The 26,817-nt window shown below is 37.4% G+C and overlaps 1 protein-coding gene and 1 pseudogene across 5 annotated transcripts in view; both read right to left on the bottom strand.

Moving 5' to 3' along the window:
- Positions 1 to 2,340: 2,340 nt before the first annotated feature.
- Positions 2,341 to 8,656, bottom strand: LOC107551666 (uncharacterized; annotated as a pseudogene).
- Positions 8,657 to 11,851: 3,195 nt separating this feature from the next.
- The window catches only part of grik5 (glutamate receptor, ionotropic, kainate 5), an 86,977-nt gene continuing 72,011 nt past the window's right edge, over positions 11,852 to 26,817 (bottom strand). For 4 of the 5 annotated variants that reach the window (XM_016233414.1, XM_016233415.1, XM_016233416.1 and 1 more), the window contains 13 exons: positions 25,805 to 25,966; positions 25,566 to 25,718; positions 25,251 to 25,355; positions 24,854 to 24,961; positions 20,761 to 20,964; positions 20,482 to 20,595; positions 18,780 to 18,889; positions 18,339 to 18,512; positions 18,028 to 18,193; positions 16,215 to 16,440; positions 15,810 to 15,938; positions 15,105 to 15,271; positions 11,852 to 13,680 (listed from right to left, as the gene is read on the bottom strand). In XM_016233414.1, coding sequence (XP_016088900.1) covers positions 13,075 to 13,680; positions 15,105 to 15,271; positions 15,810 to 15,938; positions 16,215 to 16,440; positions 18,028 to 18,193; positions 18,339 to 18,512; positions 18,780 to 18,889; positions 20,482 to 20,595; positions 20,761 to 20,964; positions 24,854 to 24,961; positions 25,251 to 25,355; positions 25,566 to 25,718; positions 25,805 to 25,966 — 2,424 coding nt within the window. In that variant the 3' untranslated portion in view covers positions 11,852 to 13,074. The remainder of the gene's footprint in view (positions 13,681 to 15,104; positions 15,272 to 15,809; positions 15,939 to 16,214; positions 16,441 to 18,027; positions 18,194 to 18,338; positions 18,513 to 18,779; positions 18,890 to 20,481; positions 20,596 to 20,760; positions 20,965 to 24,853; positions 24,962 to 25,250; positions 25,356 to 25,565; positions 25,719 to 25,804; positions 25,967 to 26,817) is intronic. The other variant, XM_016233417.1, reaches the window with a different exon arrangement.

Below are 26,817 nucleotides of genomic sequence, written 5' to 3'. Positions count from 1 at the left end.
TGTTTCAGTTTGTAAAAGGTAATGAATTTAGAAATGCTGAAGAGTGCTACAATTTGATAAATTGTAGGTAGGTTGTAAAAGTTGCAGTTTTGTAACAGGAAGGAAATTATATGAGAAGTATGTTTTCACATATTTCTCAGAAAAAAAGAGGAAGAGACAAGTGTGGTCAGTGCACATGCATGCATTTCAGTTTAGCTGATATTAAGGAATTTTAAGAACTTTCACAATATTTGCCTTTTTTTTTTTTTTGCATTACAAAGACTTTCTCTCTATGTATATTTAAAAAGAGTTGTATATTATAAATTGTATTACTGAAATAACATGCATATTTAAGGCAAAATCCTATATTTATATATTTGCGCACCCTGTTCCTTTTTCAGAGTTCATCCTTAATAAACATACTTTTTAGTTCGCTCACTCATAAAACACACAATCAAAGTTAAAGTTAAACTCATTACATCTGCTTTGACAAATCCTTATCAGTTGTGGTTCAGTGTTATCACACCATGAGGAAAATATTACAGTATTTGACCTTATACAAAAGAGAAAACCAGAACCAGTAGGTAGAATGAGAAAGAAATAAACTCTTTATTTTGAGCAAATTAAATTCCTGTTATTGAAGTTTGCATAAATTATAAATAACAGAACAGTATTGTTACATCACATTCTTTGAAAAAGATAATGAACAATATAGTTAAGAAATAACAGCCATGCAAATTTGTTTACCAAAACTAATGGTTTATGACAAGAACAAAATGCTGCTCCTTATGTCTTTTCCCTGAGTGACACTGCTTTTTTTTTCATTTACAAATAAGATCAGAATGAACTGTTACATTGAAAAATAAAACATTTAAAGGAAGAGTGTATGGACTGCTCAGATGAGATCCTTTTCTACACATTATCAGACAACAGGCCCTGTGAACATTTGTGACAGTTTCTGGAACATTATACAGTGTGAAACACAAGTTATAATTAAAAGGTTCTGGTGGGGCATATGGTGCAAACAGTGTACTTTTAAGTGATGATAAAATGTTTCAGTAATATGCAATAAGATATGCTGTGGAAATAAAGGAATATTTCTAACAAAGGCTGTAATACATTTATGTTAACCATCTAGAAATTACGTATAGGGATTAAAAACATTCATGACCACCATCCTCGAGGTGACAGTAGAAGTTGCAAGTCTCTGTGTAAAAATATAAAGGATTTATATGACAGAAAAACACATTTGAGAGAAAAATCACTTTACTTTGGGTTTATAATTCCGTTTACAATAAATCCAATAATATGGTTTCATTTGAATCAGCAGATTTTTGTTGGCTTTGGATATATAATATTTACTCAAATTTTTCATTGAATATTAAAACAATCTCAAAGTGTCCTTTCTGAGTTGGGGAGGGTTGCAAAAAATAGCATGTGTATAAGGTAACATTTGGCAACTGTGAAAACTCTTGTTTTTTTGTATTTGTTCAATTTTGTTTTCATTTCAATGTAATAATAAATAAATGCATATACAAAATTTAAAACGATATCGATGTTTTCTATGGGTGGTATGTTGTAATAACAGTGCTTTTTGTACTTAACATTATTTTACACAATAGAAAGATGTCAGATACCACAAATTGTATCAGATAAATGTTAGCAAACTGTATACAAATTCGAGATTAATTGAGCAACAGAAGTTAAAGCAAAAGGTGTTACAACCCTCCTCTATTTCCCCTATCTTGAAAACAGAAAAATTACGCAGCCTAACAAGCCATCTTGAATTCAAAACCATAATATAAAATGTACATTTCACTTAACAACAACATCCAGTGAAATAAAGCTAAATTAAATCAATAACACAGAGTGTCAAATGTGCAATATGCAGTAGATGTCAGTGTCTTCACTTCCTCACCTGCGCACAGGAGGAGGGTTTGATACCTGAATAGAAAAGTTACATAAGCATGTATTGAACAAAATCAACCAAATGGCTGCCTTGTTATTTTACATTTGTTTTAAAGCTACAGGACACAATAATGGCTTTTAAAGGGGATGGGAGATGAGACTCTGATTGGTTTATTGCACGTTACACCCATTACTCATTAAGAGAGTAGGTACAACCCGTTTAGACCATGCGCCCAGGCGCGCCGACCATTTTCCCGTTGTTAAACTTGCAACAGTGGATTCTGACTAACTAAGTGCACCTGTGCCATGCGCTTAAGACCATGCATCGTTAAAATAGGGCCCTTTGTGTTCTACAATGGGATGGGCTGCATGTAATATATGCTCACCTGACTTCCATATGGAGGTGGAGGAGCCCTTGACTTCTCTCCATGTTTTACTTCTGCATATTCTTTACTAGGTTCACTCATATTCCCCAGAATCACTCTCTCTCCACCGGCCTTCTGGAAATGACTGATGTCTGCATAGTTTAAGTCCTACAAAAATTCATTTGTTTTTGTTCAATTATAAACACAATGGGTCCCTATTTTAATGATCTAAGCGCAAGGTCTAAAGTGCATGGCGCAGGTGCACTTAGCTAGTTTAACGACGGGAAAAATGGTCGGCGCGCCCGGCGCATGGCCTAAAAGGGTTGTCTCTATTCTCTTAATGAGTAATGGGTGTGTTTTGGGCATAACGTGCAATAAACCAATCAGAGTCTCATCTCCCATTCCCTTTAAGAGCCAGTTGCACTCGCACCATGGCGAATTTGCTATTTACATGGCGGAATTTGCAAGCGCAAAGACAGAACACATCTCCAGAGAGGAAACGGATCTAAATACATACAATGACTATCCATTATGACATGTAGGCATTTTTATATTTTTGTAGCCGACACAATAATAATCTTTTACATTCTAATCCTTTAATTTTTCATTTTAAAAATGTTTGTGTGCTTCTGCGCATCCCTGTGTGTGTAATAAACAAAGTGTACGCGCATTGTTTATATATATATTGCGCCAGACTTTAGACCAGGTTTTTGTTGGTCAATGGTGCAGTCTATTTCAGTTGCCTCAAAATAGCAATGCGCCAGTAATGCACCTGAGCACACCTCGTTTTCAGACCAGCACGCCCATGGGCACACAAATGAGTGCAAATGCATTTGCTATTTAAACAACGTGTCACAGGATGTGAAAATGACAACTGCGTCGGGCTGAAACTAGCAAAAAACACATGCGTCGGGCCTGGTGCCGCATTGCGCGGGGTGTATGATAGGGCCCAATGTCACAATGTACTTAAAGTGATGTGAAAATGTATTTGCCCCCATCCTGAGTTTTTCTGTTTTTGTATATATTTCATGCTAAATACCTTTAGATTTTAAAATTGAACAAAATAAGTAAGTAAACATATATTATTTATTTTTTTGTTTGAATCAGAAAAAAAAAGTTATCCAAAAGATTACTGCCCCCTTAAACTTAAAATCTGGTTGCACCACCTGCAACAACAACTGCAACCAAATGCTACCAATCCTACACATCATTGTGGTGGAATTTTGGCCCACTCTTCTTTGCAGAACTGCATTAGTTCAGCCATTTTGTAGAGCATGAACTGTCTGTTTAAGGCATTTGGGCCACTCCAAAACTTCAATTGTCCTTTTTTTAGCCATTCAGAGGTGGACTTACTCCTATGCTTTAAATCATTGTCTTGCTGTTAAATCCAGTTGCACTTAAGCTTCAACTTTCAGACTGAAGACCAAACATTCTCCTTTAGGATTTTCTGGTAGAGAGCAGAACTCTCATTTCTCTCATGTTGTCCACACCAGCACACTGCCACCATGATGCTTGACCATAGGTGTGATTTTCTTCTTGTGGAATTCAGTGTTAGGGTTACACCAGATGTAACGGGAGCCCTGTCTTCCAAACAGTTCCACTTTCAAATCATCATTCATCAAAGATTCTCCCAAAAGATTTGAGGATCATCAAGCAGTGGTTTTTGTCTCGACACTCCTTCATTGGATGCCATTTTTGGCCAGTGTAGTGAATAGTGACCTTTATTGATTTATGAGGGCAAATACATTTTCACATAGGGCCAGTTGGTATTAGATTTGGTAAAAAAAGTGTATTTTGTGTTTACTTAGGTTGCCTTTGTTTTATGTGAGACTTTGATTTTTAGTTTTGAAAGAATTTAGTATGACATATACACAAAATAGAAGAAGTCAGAATGGGGGCAAACATTTTTTACAGCACTGAAAAAAAGAAAAAAAGATCCCACTATTAAACTGTTTAATAAACCATAATGGTTTAAAATTTGTAAATTTCCTTAGCTCATCCTCATAGCAAGTCTTTGTGCAATAACATGTGAAGGATTAAAGTCCATTTCAGGATACTGTAAAAATATACTCATCCCTTCTTCTATAAATGCCATAAACTCTTTAATTACCTCTGAGGCTGAATAACTGAATTGTAGCTAGTTACTATTACTGCACATTTCCAGTAAGTGTTTGTAATGTCATTTGACATAAGATTTACCGTTTTAAATCAGTATCCATCCAATAAAAAGTAAGGCTGTGATGAGAAAACAAGAAATGAAAGTCACTCACTGTCTCCTGTCTGCTTTATGCTGCTGTTTAAGAAAATAAACACTCAATGAATTTAATACTATGTGAAATATATACAGAATAATCCTTAATATGAACAGTTAATCTACAATCTATTATGGGATGTTCATTATCACAATAAGTCTTGTGAAGTAAGTTGCATTATTTCAATCACATACTCATGCAGGGATTATGAATAAATAACAAACATACCTCCCCTTGCCGGTCCATTTTTTGGAAGGTTTATTTTTGGACTGTAGTGTAAAGACAAAGACATTTTGTTATACCTTTACCACATTTTTGTCTCACAAAAAGACAGTTTATGACTGTTGTTTTACTGAAATCATTTTATCATCACATAAATATTGACATATTTTCAGAGAAAGTCACTATTATTGTACATAATTCAGAAACTATTTTTTGACTCACATTTTCTTAGTTTTTATTAAATAGACATCAGACCACAAATACCTGCAACTGCCACTAAAACCCCAATGACAATCCCAGCTATCGCCCCTGATGTCAGCCCTGCTCCCCCTCCACCTCCACCTACTATGACAGACACAGGAAACAACAGACCGACTGTTACGTTTGCTACTGTGTTGGAGCGCGGAGCGAGGAACGAGGAGACGTGGAGTACATCAACAAGGAGATTTTAATGAAATCAAGGGAACCAGGAAAACACACGTAGCTGAGGAGGTAGACATCAACAATACCAGACGAAGAACTAAGAACTGGGAACACTTTAAATACATAAGACATGGCGAGAACATTGATATTGATATACACCGATATTCTCCACTGTCTGCACTGGACTGGACTGATTCTCTGCACTGGACTGATGGACACTGATCTGTTATCAGATGAGAAGATGATGCTGTTGCTATGATCTTTCATCCACTGCACAGAGGAGATGCTGCCAGTTCCCTCAGAGCTGATGTTAGCAGATGATTCTCCCTCTATTAATGATTCTTCTGGACCAGTAGGCCTGCCATTAGATATTCTTTCTCTGTGTGTGTGTGTGTGTGTGTGTGTGTGTGTGTGTGTGTGTGTGTGTGTGTGTGTGTGTGTGTGTGTGAGAGAGAGAGAGAGAGAGACAAAACAAAGACACTGAATCTGAAAATGAATCTTTCACATTTAGTAAATACTGAATTTAATTCCACTTGTAAAAACAGCAAGAATTTTTTATTATATTAAAAAAAAAACATTATTATGCTAGTGCTTTTGTTCGCGTCCAGTGGGCTCTTCTTGTTATATTTTTTCTGTGTGTGTGTGTGTGTGTGTGTGTGTGTGTGTGTGTGTGTGTGTGTGTGTGTGTGTGTGTGTGTGTGAGAGAGAGAGAGTGAGAGACAAAACAAAGACACTGAATCTGAAAATGAATCTTTCACATTTAGTAAATACTGAATTTAATTCCACTTGTAAAAACAGCAAGAATTTTTTGTTACATTAAAAAAAAAACATTATTATACTTATTTAACAACTTAGCAACTAAGATTATAAAAACACAGCAAGCTTCAGAATTCACATTTGAGGTCTGACTACAGTCAGGAGAGGCAGGTGATACAGAAGGCCCATCAACAATTGAATACATTTTTATGTTTGAATATGTGCACCTCATAGAAATGTACATTTACATTTAGTCATTTAGCAGATGCTTTTATCCAAAGCGACTTACAATTTTGTTATATGTTTATGATAAATATGTTTATTTCAGTTTCTATTTAAATTGTCATAATTTGTAACATTTACTATTTATTTTAATGGATTTTAATAGTTGATAGAAGACATTTGAAGTGGATCAAAAAAGTTAATCAAAGTGGTCCTAAGACAAGAACACATTTTGGTTTTAGTTTTAGGACAACTTTGATAAAAGGTTTTGATCCACTTCAAATGTTGACGAGTGTATAGTCTAAAAAACATTTTAAAGGGGTCATATGATGCAATTTCAAGTTTTCCTTTCTCTTTGGAGTGTTACAAGCTGTTCGTGAATAGATAAGATCCCTTAAGTTGCAAAGACTAAAGTCTCAAAACCAAAGAGATATTCTTTATAAAAGTTAAGACTCGTCCACGTCCTCCTAAAACACCTCGTTTAAACACGCCCCCACATGTCTACGTCACGATGTGGGAAGATTTGCATAACGCCGGCCAAATGTTCACGCAAAGAAAGAAGGCGTAACTTTGATTCTCGCTGTAGTATTGTTGCTGCCGCCGCCACCATGTCGTGAAGGCGGTGTGTGTTTTGTTGTGAAAGTGAAACTACTTTGTTTGGCCTTCCAAAAGAGGACACAACTAGAAATCAGTGGTTAAGTTGTATTTACAACACTGTTCCAGAACAGTTCAACCCAATTTTCAGATGTGTGCAGCACATTTTATGGAGGACTGTTTCCTGATCCTGGAAGAGTAGACTACAATGCATCTGTGCTCAAAGGCTGTTTCTATAAAGTGGGGCAGTTCCAACTTTGCAAGGACAGTCTGGCGCTTCTGACTTACAGTCTGTAAGTATGTTTTCATATTTAAAGAATTTGCCACTGACGATTCAAACGCGAGTTTTGAGCAGTGTAGAGTAACGCTTGTTGTTTGTCGTTTTTTTTATCACAAATGCAGACATGGTTTTATGTTTACGCGCCGCGATGCAACACAACACATAATAAGACAGTATAAGGCATTATAATCAGTAATTATGTCCCCACTGGATGCAACAAATGCCTCGTTTGTAATGGGTTTTATTGTTGTTGTCTCATCGCCACCGAGACACGGCATCACAATATGGTAAGGGACGTAACATTTCCGTCACACGCTTGAGGTATTCAGCCAATCACAACGCACTGGATAGCTGGCCAATCACAGCACACCTCGCTTTTGAACGAGGAAGATGAGCTTTGTAAAAATCGACGCGTTTCAGAAAGGCGGGGCATAGAGGAGAAACAACGTATAGTATGTGGAAAACAATGTGTTTTTTTAACCTTATACCGCATAAACACATTGCATTACACCAAATATACAACATAATGTTCTTTTTAGCAAGGTCATATGACCCTTTTAAAGTAAATTATAAAGGTAGAACATTTCTAAGACTTTCCAAGTTTTAATAAAAATCAACCCTAGGGAGTTGGGACATGAGAATGCAAGAAGTAACACCCATCTGTGCAAAGCTGGTTTACTTGAGAAAACCACACAAATCACTGTAAATAACATCAGATAGGTGCCTATCGTTACCTAAATCATTATTATTATTATTATTATTATTACATTCTCTTTAATACTTGGTAAATTTCTGTTCTCCCTTTCAAAAAAAGTATTTAATTAATTTTGTACAATCATCTATTAGGCCTATATAGCCTATAGTAAATATACTGGAGCATTTTTAGCAACACACTCATCGAACACTTGTAGTGAAGTTTCTCCGCTAAATTGATGTCCAGCACTAGTTAATACAGTCAGTCTGTATATTCCAGAATCATCCAGTCTCAGCTTCCAGAGCTCCAGAGCGAGAGTGATTCTGTCAAAACTGACTCTGTCTCTTTAAGCTGGGACTATTATAGTGGAATCAGACTGTGCTGTCAGTATAATAGTTGTTCCAAAACCCCACTGAACTGTATCAACTGATGTGGAGGGCGGGTTATCAGGAGCGAACACTACACTTCCTCCTACTGCTCCATTAGCCGGCTCAGAAAACTGCAGATCTTCCCCTAAATACTGGCCTATGTCAAAGAAAGAAATAAAGACAAAAAGAGGAATACTTACATTTTTCAGCCATAAATATTGAACTTACTGTGGTTCATTTTTTTAGTTTTGTCGTTGAAGTTCTAGTTGGCAGACATACATTTTTCTGCAATTACATAATTAAAATAGGCCCAACTAACTTCTTTTATACAGAAACTAAATACCACACCAAAACACCCTAAACAATGTTTTTGAATTTCTAAAAAGGCTCACCAAAACACGACAACATCCACAGTGTCCAGTAAAAAAATCGAATCCTTCCTTCCTGGTATTGTAGTACTTTTAAAATTTTCTCACCGGTGAAAGACACATGATGTAGCCCAGTGGTTAATCCAGTCCTCGCGCCAGCTCGTTAGAAGTGAGCTACGTGCATGAACTGTGTTCCGATCGCTATGATACCTTCACAGTGTTCATTGCTCCCTCCTCACTGAGCGGGGGAAATCCGTTGAAGTTTACTTCACTTCGGAACATGGGCTGGAATTGGGAACCGCTGATGTTTAATGCCTATTGTAGTAATGTTGTCTCTGGTCTGTGAGCGTAAATGTGTTAAGGGGGCGTGGCTTTGGACAGCGATTGCAGGGAGGGTGAGACGTTCGCTTTCAGTGCTATCAGGCTAAACTTAGCATTTTCCAAGATCTCCTACTGCACCTTTAAATCAACTGAACTATTTAAATGACTATAAAATGCAGAGAGCTCACTGCTCCACCTAGTGCTCGATAATAACACAAGTCCAATAGTAATTAACCAGATTTATTCAAGTTGGAGAAATAATAAAATATAACTGACTCAATGGAAATATAACATTATCGACTTAATTTGTTAGAGTTAGTTATGTTTTTGCTTTTTGTTCAACACTTCTTTTATTTGAACAACCTCAAAAAGATTTTACAAACAAAATATTGGGCTAATATTGATAATAACTTCTACTGGAGTCACCAAACGTGAGCAAAATCAAACAGTGTACAAGCCGGCATGATCTTGTTTTCCCTTTAATACATAGCCTACCTTCTGCAATATATTTTTCAATTACTTTCAAAAAGTGGTAGGGACAATATCGACCCTGGCAAAAAGTGGTGGGGACATGTCCCACCCGTCCCACCCGCAAATTACGCCTATGGCCACAATCCTGCACAGAACGCCTTAAAGGCTCTGAGAGAACATACAGTATGGTGAATGACATCAAGTTGAGAAACAGTCGCTAATGGGGAATCTACGTATATACTTCTATGGCCGCATCTACGTGCCTGGAGCCGTCGAATGGGGCATCTATACATATCTATGGATACGGCCGCCATCTTGGAACGGTGAAGTTGACATCATTCACCATACTGTAGGTTCTCACAGAGCCGTTGAGCCAGCACATAAAACAGTTTTTGCCTGTAGTGTCTTGCCTTAATTAGCCTAAATAATGACACATTAAATTTAGCTATTTGACTATTGTGTAAACAATGAAACAATTATAACCTTTTAACTACATTTTTAAGTTTTCTGAAGAATAAAAATATTTGTTACTTGCCCCTGCTATAATGGTTCCTAAAAATAATGATTACTGTGACATAATAGTGCACCTCTCCTTGACAAGCAGCAATGTTTAGGTATCATTCTTGTTAGTATTACAAATGGTGTGGTATGACTTGCCAAAGTTTGATACTTTGATTCAGTGGTGAAAGTAAATAGAAATTGTGCATTACAATCAATAATGTTTCACCACTAGATTTCCTAAATTGCTGGTTTATTACAAGCTCCTCTTGCTGATCTGTCCACAGACAGTCCTCCTGTTCTGTCCACCGCTGAGGCTGTAGGGATTGTGACTGCTGTAATGATCATCACTCTGATTATAGCTGTTGTGGGGTGTTTATTCCTGCGAAACAGACGGTAAGTGACTACAAAACATTTAGTAAACACATCAAAATACAACAGATTCATGCCAACAGCCAACTAGCAGAGCAAAAAACAAAAAATCTAATCCATTTCCAAAGGTTCTCTAATTTTTCAGAAAATTGATTTCATATTATTAATCCAGCACATCTGCATCTGTACATATATTACAGGTAAACCAAGATAATGTGCCAGCATTAGGCATTATATTTATATAAGAAACACCACATACTCCATCATTGTCTTTATCTTTACCAAACATGGAACTAATAAAAAGGACATACTGATAGTAAAAACAGAATCAGTAAAACAATAGTAAAGTGGCTGAGCTGTAACTAATACATTTATTATCATGTTCAGTATTCAGCATAAAGTTATAGCAAGATGTCAGTGTGAAACTGGACACATTACTAATGCTTGCATGATAAACTACCTATGTTTCTCATTTGTACATTGCTGTAGATAAAAGGTGTCCTAAAATATTAAATGTAAATAGGAACAGATTTTAGAATGAATTCATTAATCTTATACAAATCTAAGGGAACAGTTTATGATCTGTAAGTACAAATTTCAAAATTGAGATTATGGCTTCAAAAAATTGATGAGTACAGATTACAAAATCATGGGGACAGACTTTTGACAGGGGGGTTGTATAGGGGGCTCTTTACTTTCCTCTTTGCTCTTGCACTTTTATTAAGTCACACCTTTAGACCTTTGACTCCATTCCTCTTCAGTGAAACCATGTATCATGCTGCTATTTGACCTGTGTTTTTCCTCTTTATACTAGACACAACTCAGCTGAGACTTCCTGCTGCTGAGAACAACATCTTAACTGTGGGAGAAAAAGTTATTTAATGAAAGATGCAATCAATCCTGAATCTAATAAACAAGTCGTATATTTCACAAGTGTCAAACAGACCATGAGCTTCAGTAAGTAACTCTCCTTACCTGTATTAGGATGTCACAATACTGAAACCAGGCAAGGCTAACAGAAGCACCTCATCATCAGGGGACATTGAATACCCTGCGGTTTCCTTCAGTGGTCGGTCAGAATCATGCTGAGCCTCAGCCAATCAGATGGCTTTGGGTTTCCACACAGCAGAGCAGGAAACTGTGTACGCACAGGTGAAGAAAGACTGATTTTGAGTACAAATGCCAAGTTTCTATTAATGAATGAGGTGTTTGTACAGTAGAGAACTGAATAGCTTGAGCATCTATAGCAGCAGACAATAAAACTCCAGCTTATAATAAGCAAAACATCATTGTCTGTTTGTATGGACAAGAAAGAATTTATCGTTATTGTTATCATTATTAGTGTGAATGGACTGATATTCGCCTTTCCTGATCCCGCCCCCTTTCTCTCTCCCACTGCGTGTACTGTGTGCTTGTTTTCATTTTAGAGGTAGACTTGAGTCTGTGTGCGGTCTATGCAAAAAGTCACACATTTTAGTACTTCTTAAGATGAAAGAAATTAGTTGATTTTAATACATTTCAATGCATAATCATTGTAAACAATTATTCCTAAGTGTCCCTTTATTTTCATCTCTTTGTTGGCTTTGATTTAGATTTAGAATAACAAAATTGTCTGCAGAAAAACACAATCCAGTCTGTACAAAGCATAAGGGTTGACAATTTTAAAAAAAAAAAGGAAAGTAAAATAAAAAAAATTGGAAAAATGCATGTTGTTGAAGACAAATTAATATAGATTTTTTTTTTTTATTCCAAAGGATTTACGTTGTCTATAGTTTTAACATAACATGATCACCTGGTTGGAAAAGCTTTTTAACCCCTAAAAATGACCTGTTGATACATTCATTTAAAATATCCTCTGCACCTCAAGATGTAATGTATTATTAATGTAAATAACCATAATTTTATTTGCAATACACATTTGTATAGAAATATTTAAAAAATAATACTAAAAAAGAGGTTTGGTTCACCATTTTGGAACACCTGTGATTCTTCTATTTCCTTCTTTCTTCCATTAGTCATTTTCAGTGCACTGAAGTGTGTGAAAAATCTTTAAGCTGGACCACAACATCAGATCTGACTTTCTGCCTCTAAAAACTCTGATCTGTGGTGAATGCAGACAAGCACGCATGTGCACATTTGGGTTGAGGTATGCGGTGTGATTTCCAGCACTGTTTACGGACTCACAAGTTCTTGCAGACAAATCAAAGTCCACGTTTTAATGAACACGCAACTCCTCATTTCCAATAACATACATATTCAGTCAGAGTTGATCTCCTCAGTATCAATAAAGTATCTCTATTTTTAATTTCCAGTTCAGACAACACAACCCCAGAATTAAATTACACAGACAGTGAATTTAAAAATAAGTATAGTACAGAAAAGTAAGAATATCTGTTTAGAATATCTTTTTAATTAACAAGTTTGTGTGTTTCATAGCGTCATTGTCCTCCATTAATGCGTGTGCTGTCATTCTGTCGCGGTCTGGCTCTGATCTGTATGTTATCATTGAGAAAATGACATCCAGAAGAGAGCGTCTCTGTGCTACTTCCTCTGTGTTACCTCCATCGTAATATAGAGGCCGAGTTCAGTCAGGGAAGGAAAGGCGAGTCTGTATCGCCGTCTGCCTCATTGCAAGCAGACGCCTGTGTGCTGCCTGAAGATCAGAATCATGGGGAAGTTTCATATCTCTGTGTTTAATATCTCTGTGCTGCCTGTCGTGTAGCATTTCTAAATCCTCAGACTGACGGTCTTAAATCTTTATCATCGCGTTTTCAAGGTTGCTTCAGACACTGTCAATGTTATAGTACATCGTTCAGTAGTACAAAAGAATCATTGATGTGGCACACGGCTATCCAAAAGAAAAGGGATAATTCTCTCGTACCAAATAAAAGATGGAAAGCGCATTTGCCTGTGATTTTGAACAAGAGGGCGAGTATTGCAAAAATGTCACACTTCTGTCTCCTCCTTTTGTCAGTCTGTTCTCATTTCTGCTCTCCCATTAGATCTGTGTTGTTGCTAGACTGAGGTGGTTGTAAAGTGCAGCCTTTTGCCGGCGGGGAGTGGCCTATCCGGCACGGGCTCGGCCCACCACCGCCTTCGCTGTCTGTATTGGAGGATGAGTGTGGAGGGGGCGGGGCCAGGCGAGGCAGAGGGGCCGAGGAGGGAGGGATACGTATGCAGGACGTTGTGCGGAGACTCTGGATACGCCGACACTCCTGGCAAATGCGCACGTGAGTGCAGCCCCGCGGCAGAGGCACTGTCACTGCGGGGGGACCCAGGGCCACTGTGGGGGTGCTGTTGGCACCTAATGGGTCCTCCAGGAGTCGCTGGGGGCCGGGGCCCATGTCTGAGGGGCCTCCTCCTGGCCCTGAACTTCCTGTCAGGGGTCCGGTACCGCTGTAGAGCTTTCCATTGCTAAGGCGCATCTCTCGGACAAGGCGCAGGGGCCGCGGGGCCCCTAAAGTGATGCGGGTGGGGTGTCGAAGGGCCAGAGAGCTGGACAGGGGACGGCGGCGGCGAAGACGAGAACTTTTCTTGCAGGAAACGGCATTACGGAACTCCGTCAACATCTCCTGACACACAGACACCTGAACATTTACAAAAATATATTAAACACTTGAACGAAGGAAGATTAGAATATATCACAGCTATATACAAACACATATATCACATTTTTTTCATATACATATCTTAATATAATTAAGATATACATATCTTAAAGGGGACATATCATGAAAATCTGACTTTTCCCGTGTTTAAGAGATATAATCGGGTCCCCGGTGCATCTACAGACCCAGAAAACGTGAGAAAGAACAACCCAGTAACTTTGTTTTGGTAAGCCTTTCTCTGCAAGCATGTGAAAAAACGAGCCGCTCAGATTTTGCTCCTGTAGTGATGTAGGATGGGGATCTTATTATATTACTGCTCCTTAATCTGCACGTTTCCACCCACGGCGCTGCCATGTTTATATCATAGCCAGTTTAGAGCAGCTAGGGATATGTGTCAGCTGCATAAACATTAGCTGTTCTGTAGATGGCTGTAATAAAGAACATATATTTTCCATAAATTTCCGGCCTCTGAGCCACGGAGGACATGGATTAATTTTATTCATGAAGAGAATGTGTCTAAAAAATAGCTAAATTCGTATATGTTTGTGCAAATTATCACGAGACTGCTTTGGAATCAAGGATCATTAAAAGACTTGCACAAAAGTTGTACCGCACTTTATATTTTGTGAATATTTGCAAATCACCTTTCTGAATGTGTTTGTTAGTATGCTGTATGGCTAATGTGGCTAAAGTTACCATTGTCTCTGACTGTATTCACAGAGACATGAACTATGTCATTATTTACTTTTAAGAAGCAATAAATGTGTTTATAAATTACACAGATGGTGAGTGTTTTCAGGTTAAAAATAAAAATAACAACATAGCTCTGGTCTCTGTGAATGCAGTAAGAGACAGCATGCTAACAAGCCCTGTCAGAAAGGTGATTCACAAAATATAAAGTGAAGTACTTGCATGTCGATGGATCACAAACAGTTTGTAATGATCCATCTTTGAGAATTTAATTCGCAGTGGGACATTCTATATTTTTGTTACTGGAGTATCCGAAGCAGGAGCTGTAAAGGCCCCGCCCTCTTCTGGAAGGGGGGTGGGGAGCAGCAGCTCATTTGCATTTAAAGAGACACACACAAAAACAGGATGTTTCTGCTCGTACCCAAAAAGGGTAATTTTGGGCATGGTATAAGAAATTACCTGTGGATATTTTGATCTGAAACTTCAGACATATTCTAGGGAAACCTGAGACTTAAATTACATGTTGTAAAAAGGGGCATAATAGGTCCCCTTTAATTATAATCTTAATAATTCCAAACATTTGTATATATCACAGAAGTACATATTACAGATATATACACAAGTAGACATGCACACCATAACACAACCACTGAACTGGACTTCACTACGACACATACTAAGGCGAGGAGTCGGCGGATTGCTTTGTAACCTACTGTAGAGTGACTGTGATATTGGCGGTCGCAGGAGAGAGGCCGTACCTCATCTGTTTCAGCTGATCGGCGTGTGGACCACACAAACTCCATCACAGCCACAAACACAGCAATAATCAGGCCAGAGATTAACACCACAAATATACCGCCAATGTTCTCCATCCCAAGACCTGCAACAATGAATTAAACACGTTTAAACAATCTGTATCTTAAGGATCTTTCATCACAGACATAGAATGTAATAAATATACTTTCCTAAAGTTGACATGAAGTGGAAATGTCAAAACTGATCTTCCAGAAATGACAGACTTCTCTCAGGTTATGCATGCCAGACCTTTCCAATCATTTAATCCACCTAAACCCATGCCCTTTCTTACAATTGATTCAAGCTCACATTCAGATCTGCCTCCATACATTCAACAACTGATAGTCAGAACCAAGTCCCCACTCTACAGTGGGTGTGTGAAATCCCTGCTGTGTTTTGGAACACAATAGCTGGTTTCTAGCCGGTTATGAGTTGGTACGTGCTGATAGATTGTTTCTTGTCATCTTGGACCAGATACAAACCAGCTACCTGCTGGTTTTTGGAACATTGTTGCTGGTTGACCAACTAACATGTTCTTTACAGCTACCGGTTCCAACTGGGTTTTTCAGCAGGGATGAGAATGCGAGGAGAATATTGTGTTGAAGTGCAGGAGAGGTTCATGCCTTTGGCGCGGTGGTCTTCCTCTTTGGGACACTGCCCTCCCTCCCACCACCTTCTCTTCAGGATCTCCAACCTGTTATTCTCCTGCAGCTGCAGAACTGCCAGACTTATCTCATCTCTGAAAGGAGAACCTGTGAGACAGAATTATGCAGATGTAAGTGTTTGGTGGTTAAGCATGAGGAAGTGTCAATAAGTTGTGAACATCATGGCATGTTCACTTCTGTAAAAAACAAGCCTGTCTGATGATTGTCAAATTAGTTCACAATTTGCTTATTCTATTGGTGATTTTATAGCAGCCACATTGTTTGAGAGGCTTCCATTTTAAATGTGTTAATGTGTTTGATTTTTACAAAATAAAGGATGAGTTGAGAACATTTTGCTGTGGTAATTATGTCCATCTCTCTCACCGAGAGGCATGCCGATTCCATAACCCTTGGTGTCCAGCAGGCCTCCGATCTGGGTGAGGTTGCAGTTGAGGCTGCGGTGGTACTCGTTCATGGTGCTCTCAAGAAGGAAGGCGTATTTAGAGTTCAAGACTCGTGCAATGCCCTCCTCTGTGCTCTTCACAAAGACACTGGGCTGCTTAGAATACATGTAGTTCCACATCCGCTGATACGTCTGATAACGAGAGTTCTGAAAGAGGGAAGGAGAGGATGTATCATCAGTGCATACATCATAAATAAACATTTAAACACTATTTGACATGCAAAATAACAAAGAGAAAAGAAACAGTGACATGCACACAGATGGTAAAATCACTTGAGCAAACAAAAAACTGAGAAGAAAATGCATAGTCTGTAAGCCAAGGGTACTCTACAAGCAAGAAAATAAACGAGATACAAAACCCATCCAAATACATATGCAAATATATGCCTGCTGGCACTTTCCATAAAACACAAAATTGGGCCTGAAAATGTTTTAAAAAAAAATCTTTTTCAACAGATGTTCAGTGAAAGAAAGTGCTTAAAGCTTTTTCGTTTTTTGTTATGGCACTTCTTAGATAAGTTATAGAAACATAAACACTAAAAATGACCCCCCCCCCCCCCCCCCCCCCCCCGTAATTATAATTTCTCTTATTCTATTTTAAATATATATACACTCTACAAGCAAGAAAATAAACGAGATACAAAACCCATCCAAATACATATGCAAATATATGCCTGCTGGCACTTTCCATAAAACACAAAATTGGGCCTGAAAATGTTTTAAAAAAAAATCTTTTTCAACAGATGTTCAGTGAGCTTAAAGGCTTAAAGCTTTTTCGTTTTTTGTTATGGCACTTCTTAGATAAGTTATAGAAACATAAACACTAAAAATGCCCCCCCCCCCCTCTCCCACCCCGCTGAAATTCTAATTCAGTTTATTGTAGTTAAAATATATATGCATACACACACACACACACATACACAATTCCTACGTATCATTTGGACCCTTTCTACAGTGTGACAATAAAAAATTATATTACATTTTCTAATTTTCACAAATATTGTACTCTTGAATGTCTTCATCAAGTTTGTCTGTTATGCAAGTAATTGTACTTTAATCCTCCATTTACTTTTGTAGTTTAATTTAACTTTAAACTATTAACTAGCATTTGGTCCCAAATTGATGATGACTTAATTTAGGCTAAATTTGCAAGCTTATGGTCCAAATACATTCTTACTTGTTTTCTAACTTGATAAATTTAGTATTTTTGTTATTTTTATATAAATTACATGAATAAAGATCGACATGAAATAAAAATTCACCAAATCTATTTTCTACATGATTGTCATTGATTCTGTTGTGTGTGATTTATCTATTTATCTATATCTATGCTTTAACTCAGTCTTCAGGTGAAGCGACTCTCTCTGGTCTTTTAGGCTGCTTAAACCCTGCCCCATTCTTTCAGTCAGCTGCAAGCTCGCATTCAGATCTGTGACCATCCAATCAACAATCGATGGATAGACCAAGTGTCTGTCCTACATTTTTTCCTTTATTTTAAGTCTGTTTCACTTGCATATACATTACAATATGAATAAAAATATCTGTCGCTACATCTCTTCCATCACATTTACAAACATGTGCTTAGTGTTGGTAACAGGTTTGCAAAAACAGAAAATTAACTCACTAACCCTTCCAGGCAGATGCTTCATAAGTGAACATTGACATGTGCAAGCCAGCACGTGGTTACTTTTGTGTGCGTGTATTTGTATAAATGTAATATCATATGATTTGTACCATAAAAAAGGTCATGGTGCTTCCTCCATGAATGGTGCCGTACTGGATATTGGTTTGATCGGCCAGGTCATCGGGTGATTCGATTGGCACTTCCATTCTCTGCACTGTGAGAAAAGCAGCCAGATTCGCTGTGTATGAGGAGATTATTATGAGAGTGAATGCCCACCTAAAAGAGAGAAACAGCGAGAGCGAGGACATAAACGATGGAAGCAGAGAGCAAAGAGCCCATAGCTGTGCTGTGTAATGTGTCCATTGACTCTGTTAAAATGACCATCGACACATATGGAGCCTCAGCACACACTCACACTCACCAGACCCCACTGACGCAGCGTGTGGAGAGGGCCCGGGGCATGATCTCTGACCCCTGCTGCATGAAGCCCCCCACAGGAAACCACAGGCTGTTTCCTAGTGTGTACTGATTTTCCAGCAGGTCTCTGCGCTCACGCAGACACGGGTGAGGGTTATACCATTCATACGGACTCAACCTGACACAAATACACACAGAGAGATAATACATCATTACATTTTGCTTGATTAATGTTTAAAAAAACGATTTGCCAATAGGGTAAGAAAACTAAACTTAACTGAAGATTTCATTTGCATCTCTGAAATAAAGTATTAATATCTTTTACAGTTTTACCGCTCAGATAAATTATTATTATTTTACAGAGCAAACAACCAAGCACATTGATTAAGACAATGATTTTTAGCCGTGCTTGAGTATATGTGTGTGTAGGTGTGTTTGTGTGTACCTAGCAGAAAGAAAAAGCACACAGCTAACAGCGAGGTAAGCCAGCAGCATGAAGAGCCAAACAGCCGGTGAGAAAGGATCCAGGAAGGAGAAATAACCTGGCTTCCTGCCCTGAGAGACGGTGGAAGAGAAAGAGTGGTAAATGAATGCAGCTGAAGGAAGGAAGGTGGTAGAAATAAAAGCCAAAAGGAATTAGGTACACGATGAATATTCAATCTGATAATTACATAAATGTAGCAATAGGAAATGCAGTATAATATTAAGGCATTTAGACACATCTACGTAGTGTCTATCTATCTATCTATCTATCTGTTTATTATCCTTAGTTTAACAGATTTTACACTGGCTGTTATTCAGGACAGGACAAGCAGAGAATATCTCTCTATTATCAGGGTATTTGCACCCATATCTAGCATCTCATCCTCTCTGTTCGTTCAATTGCATGTTTTAATCGTGCATGTTTTACTTCAGCCACAAGAGGACGCTACTGATCAAAACGGCACAGCAGTGTTACCAAAGATAGATTTTAGTACTCTTTTGGAAAGCAGATCTTGCTGTTTAACAGCGGGGAAATGGAAATGCAAATAGGTAAAGGAATTGCCCTTTTAATTGCCTGACAAAACCTATATTTGTAATTCAATTTGTGAATCCAATTACTTATTTCCCCTTTTAAATTGCATTTTCAAAATACAATTTGAAATTCCACATTTTATTTATGAATTCATGAATGCATTTTTAAATGCTGTGTTTATTGAGTGTTTTATGTTATTTTTTTGTAAATCCCTTTTCAATTCGAACCATTTATTAGTTTTTAAGTTAATTAATTTGTTAACTCATTTATTAATGTCTATTTGTATTGTACAATTAGTTATTAATTAATTAAATTCTTTATTACTATTTCCGTGACACTCGTGGTCCTTCATATTTAGTGTTTACCAAGTAAAGGTACATTACACTAACCAGTTTTCGTTTTCAGTAAGTGTGGGTCAGGTTTTGCTGATAAAACACAGGTAATTACTTTATAAGGCAATTCATTATTCAAATTAATCATAGTTAATCACATCAACATTTGATGAGAAAAGGCAGAAATTAAGATATATTTCAAAGACTGTTGTAAATGAATGAAGCATTGCATAGGCTTTACAAACAGCAAATTTAAAGGTATAGTTCATCCAAAAAAATTTAAATTCTGTTGAATTCATTATTTTAGTTTTCTTTGTGCACAAAAAGTATTCTCATAGCTTCATAAAATTACGGTTGAACAACTGATGTCACATGGACTATTTTAACAATGTTCTTACTATGTTTCTGGTAGTTCTGCTGCGGTCTACACAGGGTCAGAAAGCTCTCGGATTTCATCAAAAATATTTAAATTTGTGTTGTGAAGATAGGTGAAGTTCATACGGGTTTGGAACGACACAAGGGTGAGTAATTAATAAGAAAATCTTCATTTTTATGTGAGCTATCCCTTTAAACCTCATTATATCATTTTGTGTTTTTTTAACACAATATCATTGAACACGAGCCTATCACAATCTTACAGTCAACAGCAATCAAGTTGATCAAGTTTGTCCGTCTGAGGTAAACTTACGGGTCATTTCCATAGGACATGTTTTTGTATTCCGTCTGCGTTATTTTTAGTTGTTGATCTACGTAAATATCCAGACTGACGCTGTTGTGTTGATTCTGTGTGTCTGACTTACTATATGGACTCTGTAGAGAATACTGATGCCCAGCGTCATAAAGGGCTTTGAGAAGTCAATGACCTTCTCTCTCTCAGATGTGATGGTAAAAGCTGCAACAGCCAAATCAGCTTTCTTCTCCGATGAATGAAGGAGAGAGAAAGAAAGAAAAACAAAACATTAAAGAAGGAGAAGATAAATTCTTGTAAAAGTCATCTAGAAACAGTAAAAAGAAAATGACACAGAACTGTGTTTTTCAAAATTAATTCAGCAGGGAATGTGTTGAGCATGACCACATACCCTGTTGATCAGCTCTCCCACCATTCCCGTCCATGAGCCGTTGGGTTCAGGTGCTCCATACAGGCCATCGTCCACCAGTTTGATGCGGTAGGTGAACTTGAGGATATCAGCCAGCTCTCTCAACATGTCCACACAAAAACCCTCATACTGCTCATTCCCCTCAAACTCTTGGTAATTCACCTTTCTCATCACATACGGGTTCTCCTGCACAGAAAAACACACACGTGGGTGATTCATGTTATACAGTAGTTTCAGGTCGCTATCGCAGTTGTCTTACCACATATGATAAAATATTAAACTCACATTTCTAAATAAGTTACTTATTTTTTTATAAGTTAAGAAAAGAGCAGTGAATTTTTTATAATTTCACTACTTTGGTTTGAGCAGATGTTGCTTTATCATGTCTGCAGCTGACACACATGAAAAACATTAATAAGAAACATTCCAGGTGTTTTTTCCTCTAATATGTTTCAGTCAAAACGTTTTTTACAGGAAATCTTGTTTTATTTGGTAATCAATATATAGTTTTCCTCATATTATGTCATTTGTAATAACCATTAAATCTTTAATGAGAAAAATGACAGGAATTTACATATTTTCTAACTGGAACACAACTGTACAAACATAAATAAATTTTAGCAAGGGATTTGATCAATTCTGTGATATAGTTGGTTTGTCTCACTTTAAAACGCATAAACTTGTTGCATAAAACTACAGATATTATTCATATATTTTGAATATCCTTTCACAAATTTTGACAAAATTAATGAATTCCTGTGAATTCCTTATTTGCTTAATAACTATTTAAAACTCAAATTGACTTGTTTCGTTTCCATCGCAATTTGCAGTTGAGAGCATGGTATGGACGAACAGCTCAAATACCGACTAACATGTCAGGAGAGAACCAAGAATCTTCAAGAAATCACTCTAAGTTTAAACCAAAATCTTACTTTCTGCCTCCAATCCAGAATGCAGCCATTAATACCTTTGTCAAAAAGGTCAATTATGATGTAGAATTACTTTTTAAGGATGCTATTAAACCATCGAAAAAGAATCTAACAAGAAAAGAGCAAGATGCATTGATCTTATCAACCAATAAAGATTTGGTCATTGAGCCAGCAGATAAAGGTGGAGCTGTAGTAATATGGAGTAGAGACTTGTATATACAAGAGGCCTATCGACAACTTAAGAATGAGGACTTTTATCAACATCTACGGAATGATCCAACAGAAATTATGAAAAAATAATTGCTATCTTTATTAACTGATGCAAGAGAAAAGAGCTGGATTACGGACAATGAATTTAAATTTCTCTATGTTAAAAATCCATGCATTGCATGTTTTTATATGTTGCCAAAAATTCACAAAAATTTGAACAAACCTCCTGGACGTCCTTTCATTTCTAATAATGGGAGTCTCTTGGAACCATGTTCACAATATATTGATTCGTTTATTAAGCCTTTGGTACCCACCCTTCCAGCCTTTATTCAGGACACAACAGATGCAATTAAAAAAATCAAGGATATTGGTTCTGTTGATTCTGCCTCTCTGTTGGGATTTATGGACGTGGAGGCTTTATATACTAACATCAACCATGATGAGGGCCTTCGAGCCTTAAGACATTACTTAACATCTGGATTGATGGATGAGAGTCCTCCAGCAGAATTGATCCTAACACTAACGGAATGGACTTTGAAACATAATGTGTTTGAGTTTGAAGATTACTTTTTCCAACAGGTTAAAGGTACAGCTATGGGAGCATGTTTTGCACCAAATTAGGCCAATCTTTTTTTGGGACAGTGGGAGGAGGAGTATGTGTTTAATGCTATGACTAATCCTTTTTTACGAAAATAAAATGGTGGACCAGATACATTGATGATATCTGCATGATTTTTGAAGGAGATGAAACCAAATTACAAAATTTTCATGCATTTTTGAATTCCATAAATACATGCATTAAGTTGAGCCTTGAATACAATCAGGAGAAAATAAATTTTTTAGACATTTCTATTTATAAAGATCAAGATGGATGTCTACATACTTCACTTTTCAGAAAGAATACAGACCGTAACATCATTTTGCACGCAAAGAGCTTTCATCCAAAACATCTGACAGAAAGCATTCCACTGGGTCAATTCCTAAGATTAAGATGGATATGTGATCAAGACTCTGAATTTAATCGTCTGGCTATGGATATGAAATATCGTTTTAAACAGAGAGGCTATCAGAAAAGAGTGGTCGATCAGGCTTTGAATAAAGTGTCACCACTACAACAGGATGACCTACTCAAAAAGAAAAGCAAGAAGAACAGCTCCACACGACCGTATTTTGTTATGGAATTCAGTTCTGTCTCGCATGACATCATGCGTATAATAAAAAGGAACTGGGGGATTATCCAAAGTGATCTAAGTCTACGCAAGATTTTTCAGGAGCCTCCAATTGTGAGTTATAGAAAGGCTCCTACAATTAAAGACAGAGTTGTGAGAAGTCACTTGCCTGCTATGAAACAGACAACATGGTTGGACAGAGGAATACAAGGCATGTTTAAGTGTGGACATTGCAATCATTGTGAGTTCCAGCCGTTTCCAGTTTGCGCTCACCACATTCACTGCTGCAGTTTTAAAGGAACACACTCCAGACAGTTTCAAAGTTGTCCCTTGTCTGCACTTCGATTCGTTTTCTCCTATTTTCCACACATGTTCCCGTCTTAAGCACTGCAGTCACGGATTTCGTCGCACACATACGTCGTTCACGTTTGAACTCACGTGACTTGCTGCATGCTCTCATTCACATCCTCCACATTCATAACCCAGCAACATCGGGTTAATACTGATATCAACCCAAATTGGGTCACATCAAGCCAGTTTCCTAACCCAACAGTCTCAACCGAGCGTTTGGATTGAAACAATTACCAGCGTGTTTTATATGTGTAGGCTATAAAAAAGTATACAGTGTATGTTTTTGCTTAATCGCTTGCAAATATAAGAGGTCATACATACCACGTAATATTAGAATAGGTACCCCTTAGTTTCAAAATACTTACAGAAGAAATAATTTGTAATTTTACATATCATTACTCCTTTATTCTCCAAACTTCGCATATTGTTACCTTATAAAAAAGTTACGCTGTAAATTCTGTTTACTTACGCAGTACATCGCGGGTTGTAATCTAAAGCGTTACCTGAGAACGTAATTCAAACTAAATCATTTATGGATGTTTGCACAAAGAAACTGTATTTAATTGAATTCTTCATTAATTGTAAAAGTACGCATGTAATTTATAGGCTTCAATGTCCTTGTAACTGTTTCTATGTGGGTCAGACTAAACGTAGACTGCAAGATAGATTATGGGATCACAAAAATGCAATTCGTACAAGAAACAAAGATTACCCCATGGCAGTACATTATGCATCTGCACATGACTCAAATCCATCTACTTTAAGAATTATTGGTATGGAAATTGTAACTGGATCGATTAGAAAGGGTGAAAGATTACAAAGACTTCTACAAATGGAAGCCTTTTGGATTTTTCAGCTAAAAGCCACCATATTTGTGAAATGATTATCAGTACGATCATTATTATAATTATCAAGATATATATATAATTTTTTTTTTGTACATGTGATTATACTTCGAAATTGTTAATGATGCTATTGGTCCCCCCTGTAATGAGTATTTTGGTTTCTCCCATTTCTATTGAGCAACTGATTATATCTACAACTGTGACTAATTTTGTACTTGACACACTCTGAGGAAGGCTGGATGGCCGAAATGCATCAGTGTGCAGTGTTCTAGTCATTTTTTATGTTTCTAGAGTGAGCCATGTTTGAATAAAGGCTTTTTAACATTTTGGAACTGGAAGAAGTGCCTTGGATCCGTAGTTTCTATAGATATAATAATAATGTTTATTCCATCATGATAGACATTTTGTTAATTGTGTGTCCATTGTGTAAGTAAGTTGAAATTAATTGTTTAAGTGGACATTATAGAGTTCAAATGGTACTGCATAACAGGAATTACCAATGTAGATGTGGTAAATATTGTGTGAACATAAGTGGGCTATATGGGCCTGCTGTAGTGCAGTTGGTCCTCACCAGTATAGTGGTGATGATGAGGCTCTTGTTAGCCAGAGTCTCAGACACGTTGATATCCAGACTGGTGGAGTTCATCAGCAGAGTGTTATTAGAGAACCAGATCCCAATCTAACACGGAGAAGGATGACAAATGGAACAATCAAGATGTTGGCACTATTCAACTTGTGTGTGTCTCTCTGTGTGTGTGTGAACCTACTTAATAAATCTGTACCCAGAAGTGAGCTAAATCTGACAAAACCTTGTTTTAGTGATATCCTTTTTTTTTAAATGCAAAAGTTTTCTCTTAGGGTTAGGATTAGGTTATATTATTTAAACTAACCTATATAAAAGCATTAGACATATTTGGATATTCCCATTTAGATAGCTAAGTAAATGTGTATGTGTTTGTGTCTTTAACCTCTTTGTGGCCTCCCCTGTGCTTCTCCAGGATGTGGAGGGTGTAATTGGTCCTCTGGCCTTTACTGTTGAACTCAACTCGACCTGTCAAACCATCATACTCCACCTGATCAAAACATGGCAACAGAGAGAGAAAGAGAATAGAAACAGTTATGTTACCTTAAATAACACAGTGGATGCTCTCTAATGCAGATAATAATGCTGGATGACTTTCAAGTGGTTGAATATGTATATTTACTAGTGCTGTCAAACGATTGGATGCAATTAATCGCGATTAATCATTTGACAGCACTAATATTTACACACACAGACTGACCATACGCAGGTAGTTCATGAGGCTGGTTCCGTGTTGCCAGATCTGAGGGGAGGTGCAGCTGAGAGGTTTGATGCCAATCTCCTGACTCCGGTTGAGTTCCTGCACTGCACTCACCACCACATGGACCGCATCAAACAGCAGGGCCGACGACAGCTGAACACACACATACACAGTTTAGTGTGAGCAGTCTGTGTGTGATACATCAACAGACTTCTGTATTGTGTTTGTGTGAGTCTCACCGCTGGTCCGGGGTACGGGTTAATGTCACAGCCCTCTCTCCAGGACAGGTTAAGGCTCCTGATAAACTCCAGGTAAAACGGGTGGGTGGTGTTAAACATTGAGAAGCCCACGATGTTTGACTGCTCATCCACTATATCATCCAACCATAGCAGCGGGAAGTCCTGCACACACACAGGAATGACATTATACAGCAGAAAACTGAGAACATCAGTCTGTGTAAGAAATATAAATTTTTAAAGAATATAGAGCTCAGATCAGAATAATGACTAGTCCTGTGAAATAGTATTGGTTAAGTGGAATTTGAGTAGTTAAGTATGGTTTGTGTGTAGACTGAATGAATGTTGAATGGTGCATGTGAGTAATGTGCATAAGACGAGCGATGTGTTAAATCAAACTAGTTTCTAAAGGTGTGTGTGAATGCATGCAAGGTTTGAGTAACATGTAACTTGTTAGGGTAGACTAGTGATAAGATGGTTTTATAATAGGTAAGACTGGTGTAAACTGGTTAGACTAGGGCCTAGGGTAGTGTTTGTAAGGTGAAAGTAACACTTTAGATTAGACTAGGAACTTGAGGTTTTAGTAAAGTATGTAAAGATCTGTGATCTGTTAGGTTAGACTAGTGACTAGAGACTTTAACAGAAGTGTGTCTAAGGATTCCATAAAATGTTAAACTAGACCAGTCGAAAGTTTTAGTAATGCATGCAATGTTTGAGTAAGATGTAACTTGTTATGGTAGGCTAGTAATAAGGTGGTTCAATAGTGGGTGAGGTCTGTATAAAGTGGTTAGAATAATGATTAGAAGTTTCAACAGTGTCCATAAATGGTTTAAGTATGTTACTGTACGTAAGACTAGTGACCACAGTAGTGTTAAGTATAGAAATTATGTGTTTCAGTTGTTTGTGTAAGGTTGGAGTAACAAGTTAAAACAGACTGTACAGTTCCTTGGTTGGTAATGTTTGAGTTAACTGGTTAGATAAAATGGTTAATGCATAAGGATTTCAGTATTGTGTAC

This window comes from Sinocyclocheilus grahami, unplaced genomic scaffold, assembly GCF_001515645.1.
Source record: "Sinocyclocheilus grahami isolate Dianchi unplaced genomic scaffold, SAMN03320097.WGS_v1.1 scaffold429.1, whole genome shotgun sequence".
In the NCBI taxonomy this organism is placed as follows: Eukaryota; Metazoa; Chordata; class Actinopteri; order Cypriniformes; family Cyprinidae; genus Sinocyclocheilus; species Sinocyclocheilus grahami.
Note: the sequence above shows the minus strand (reverse complement) of the source record. Positions and strands in the feature narration are given on the sequence as shown.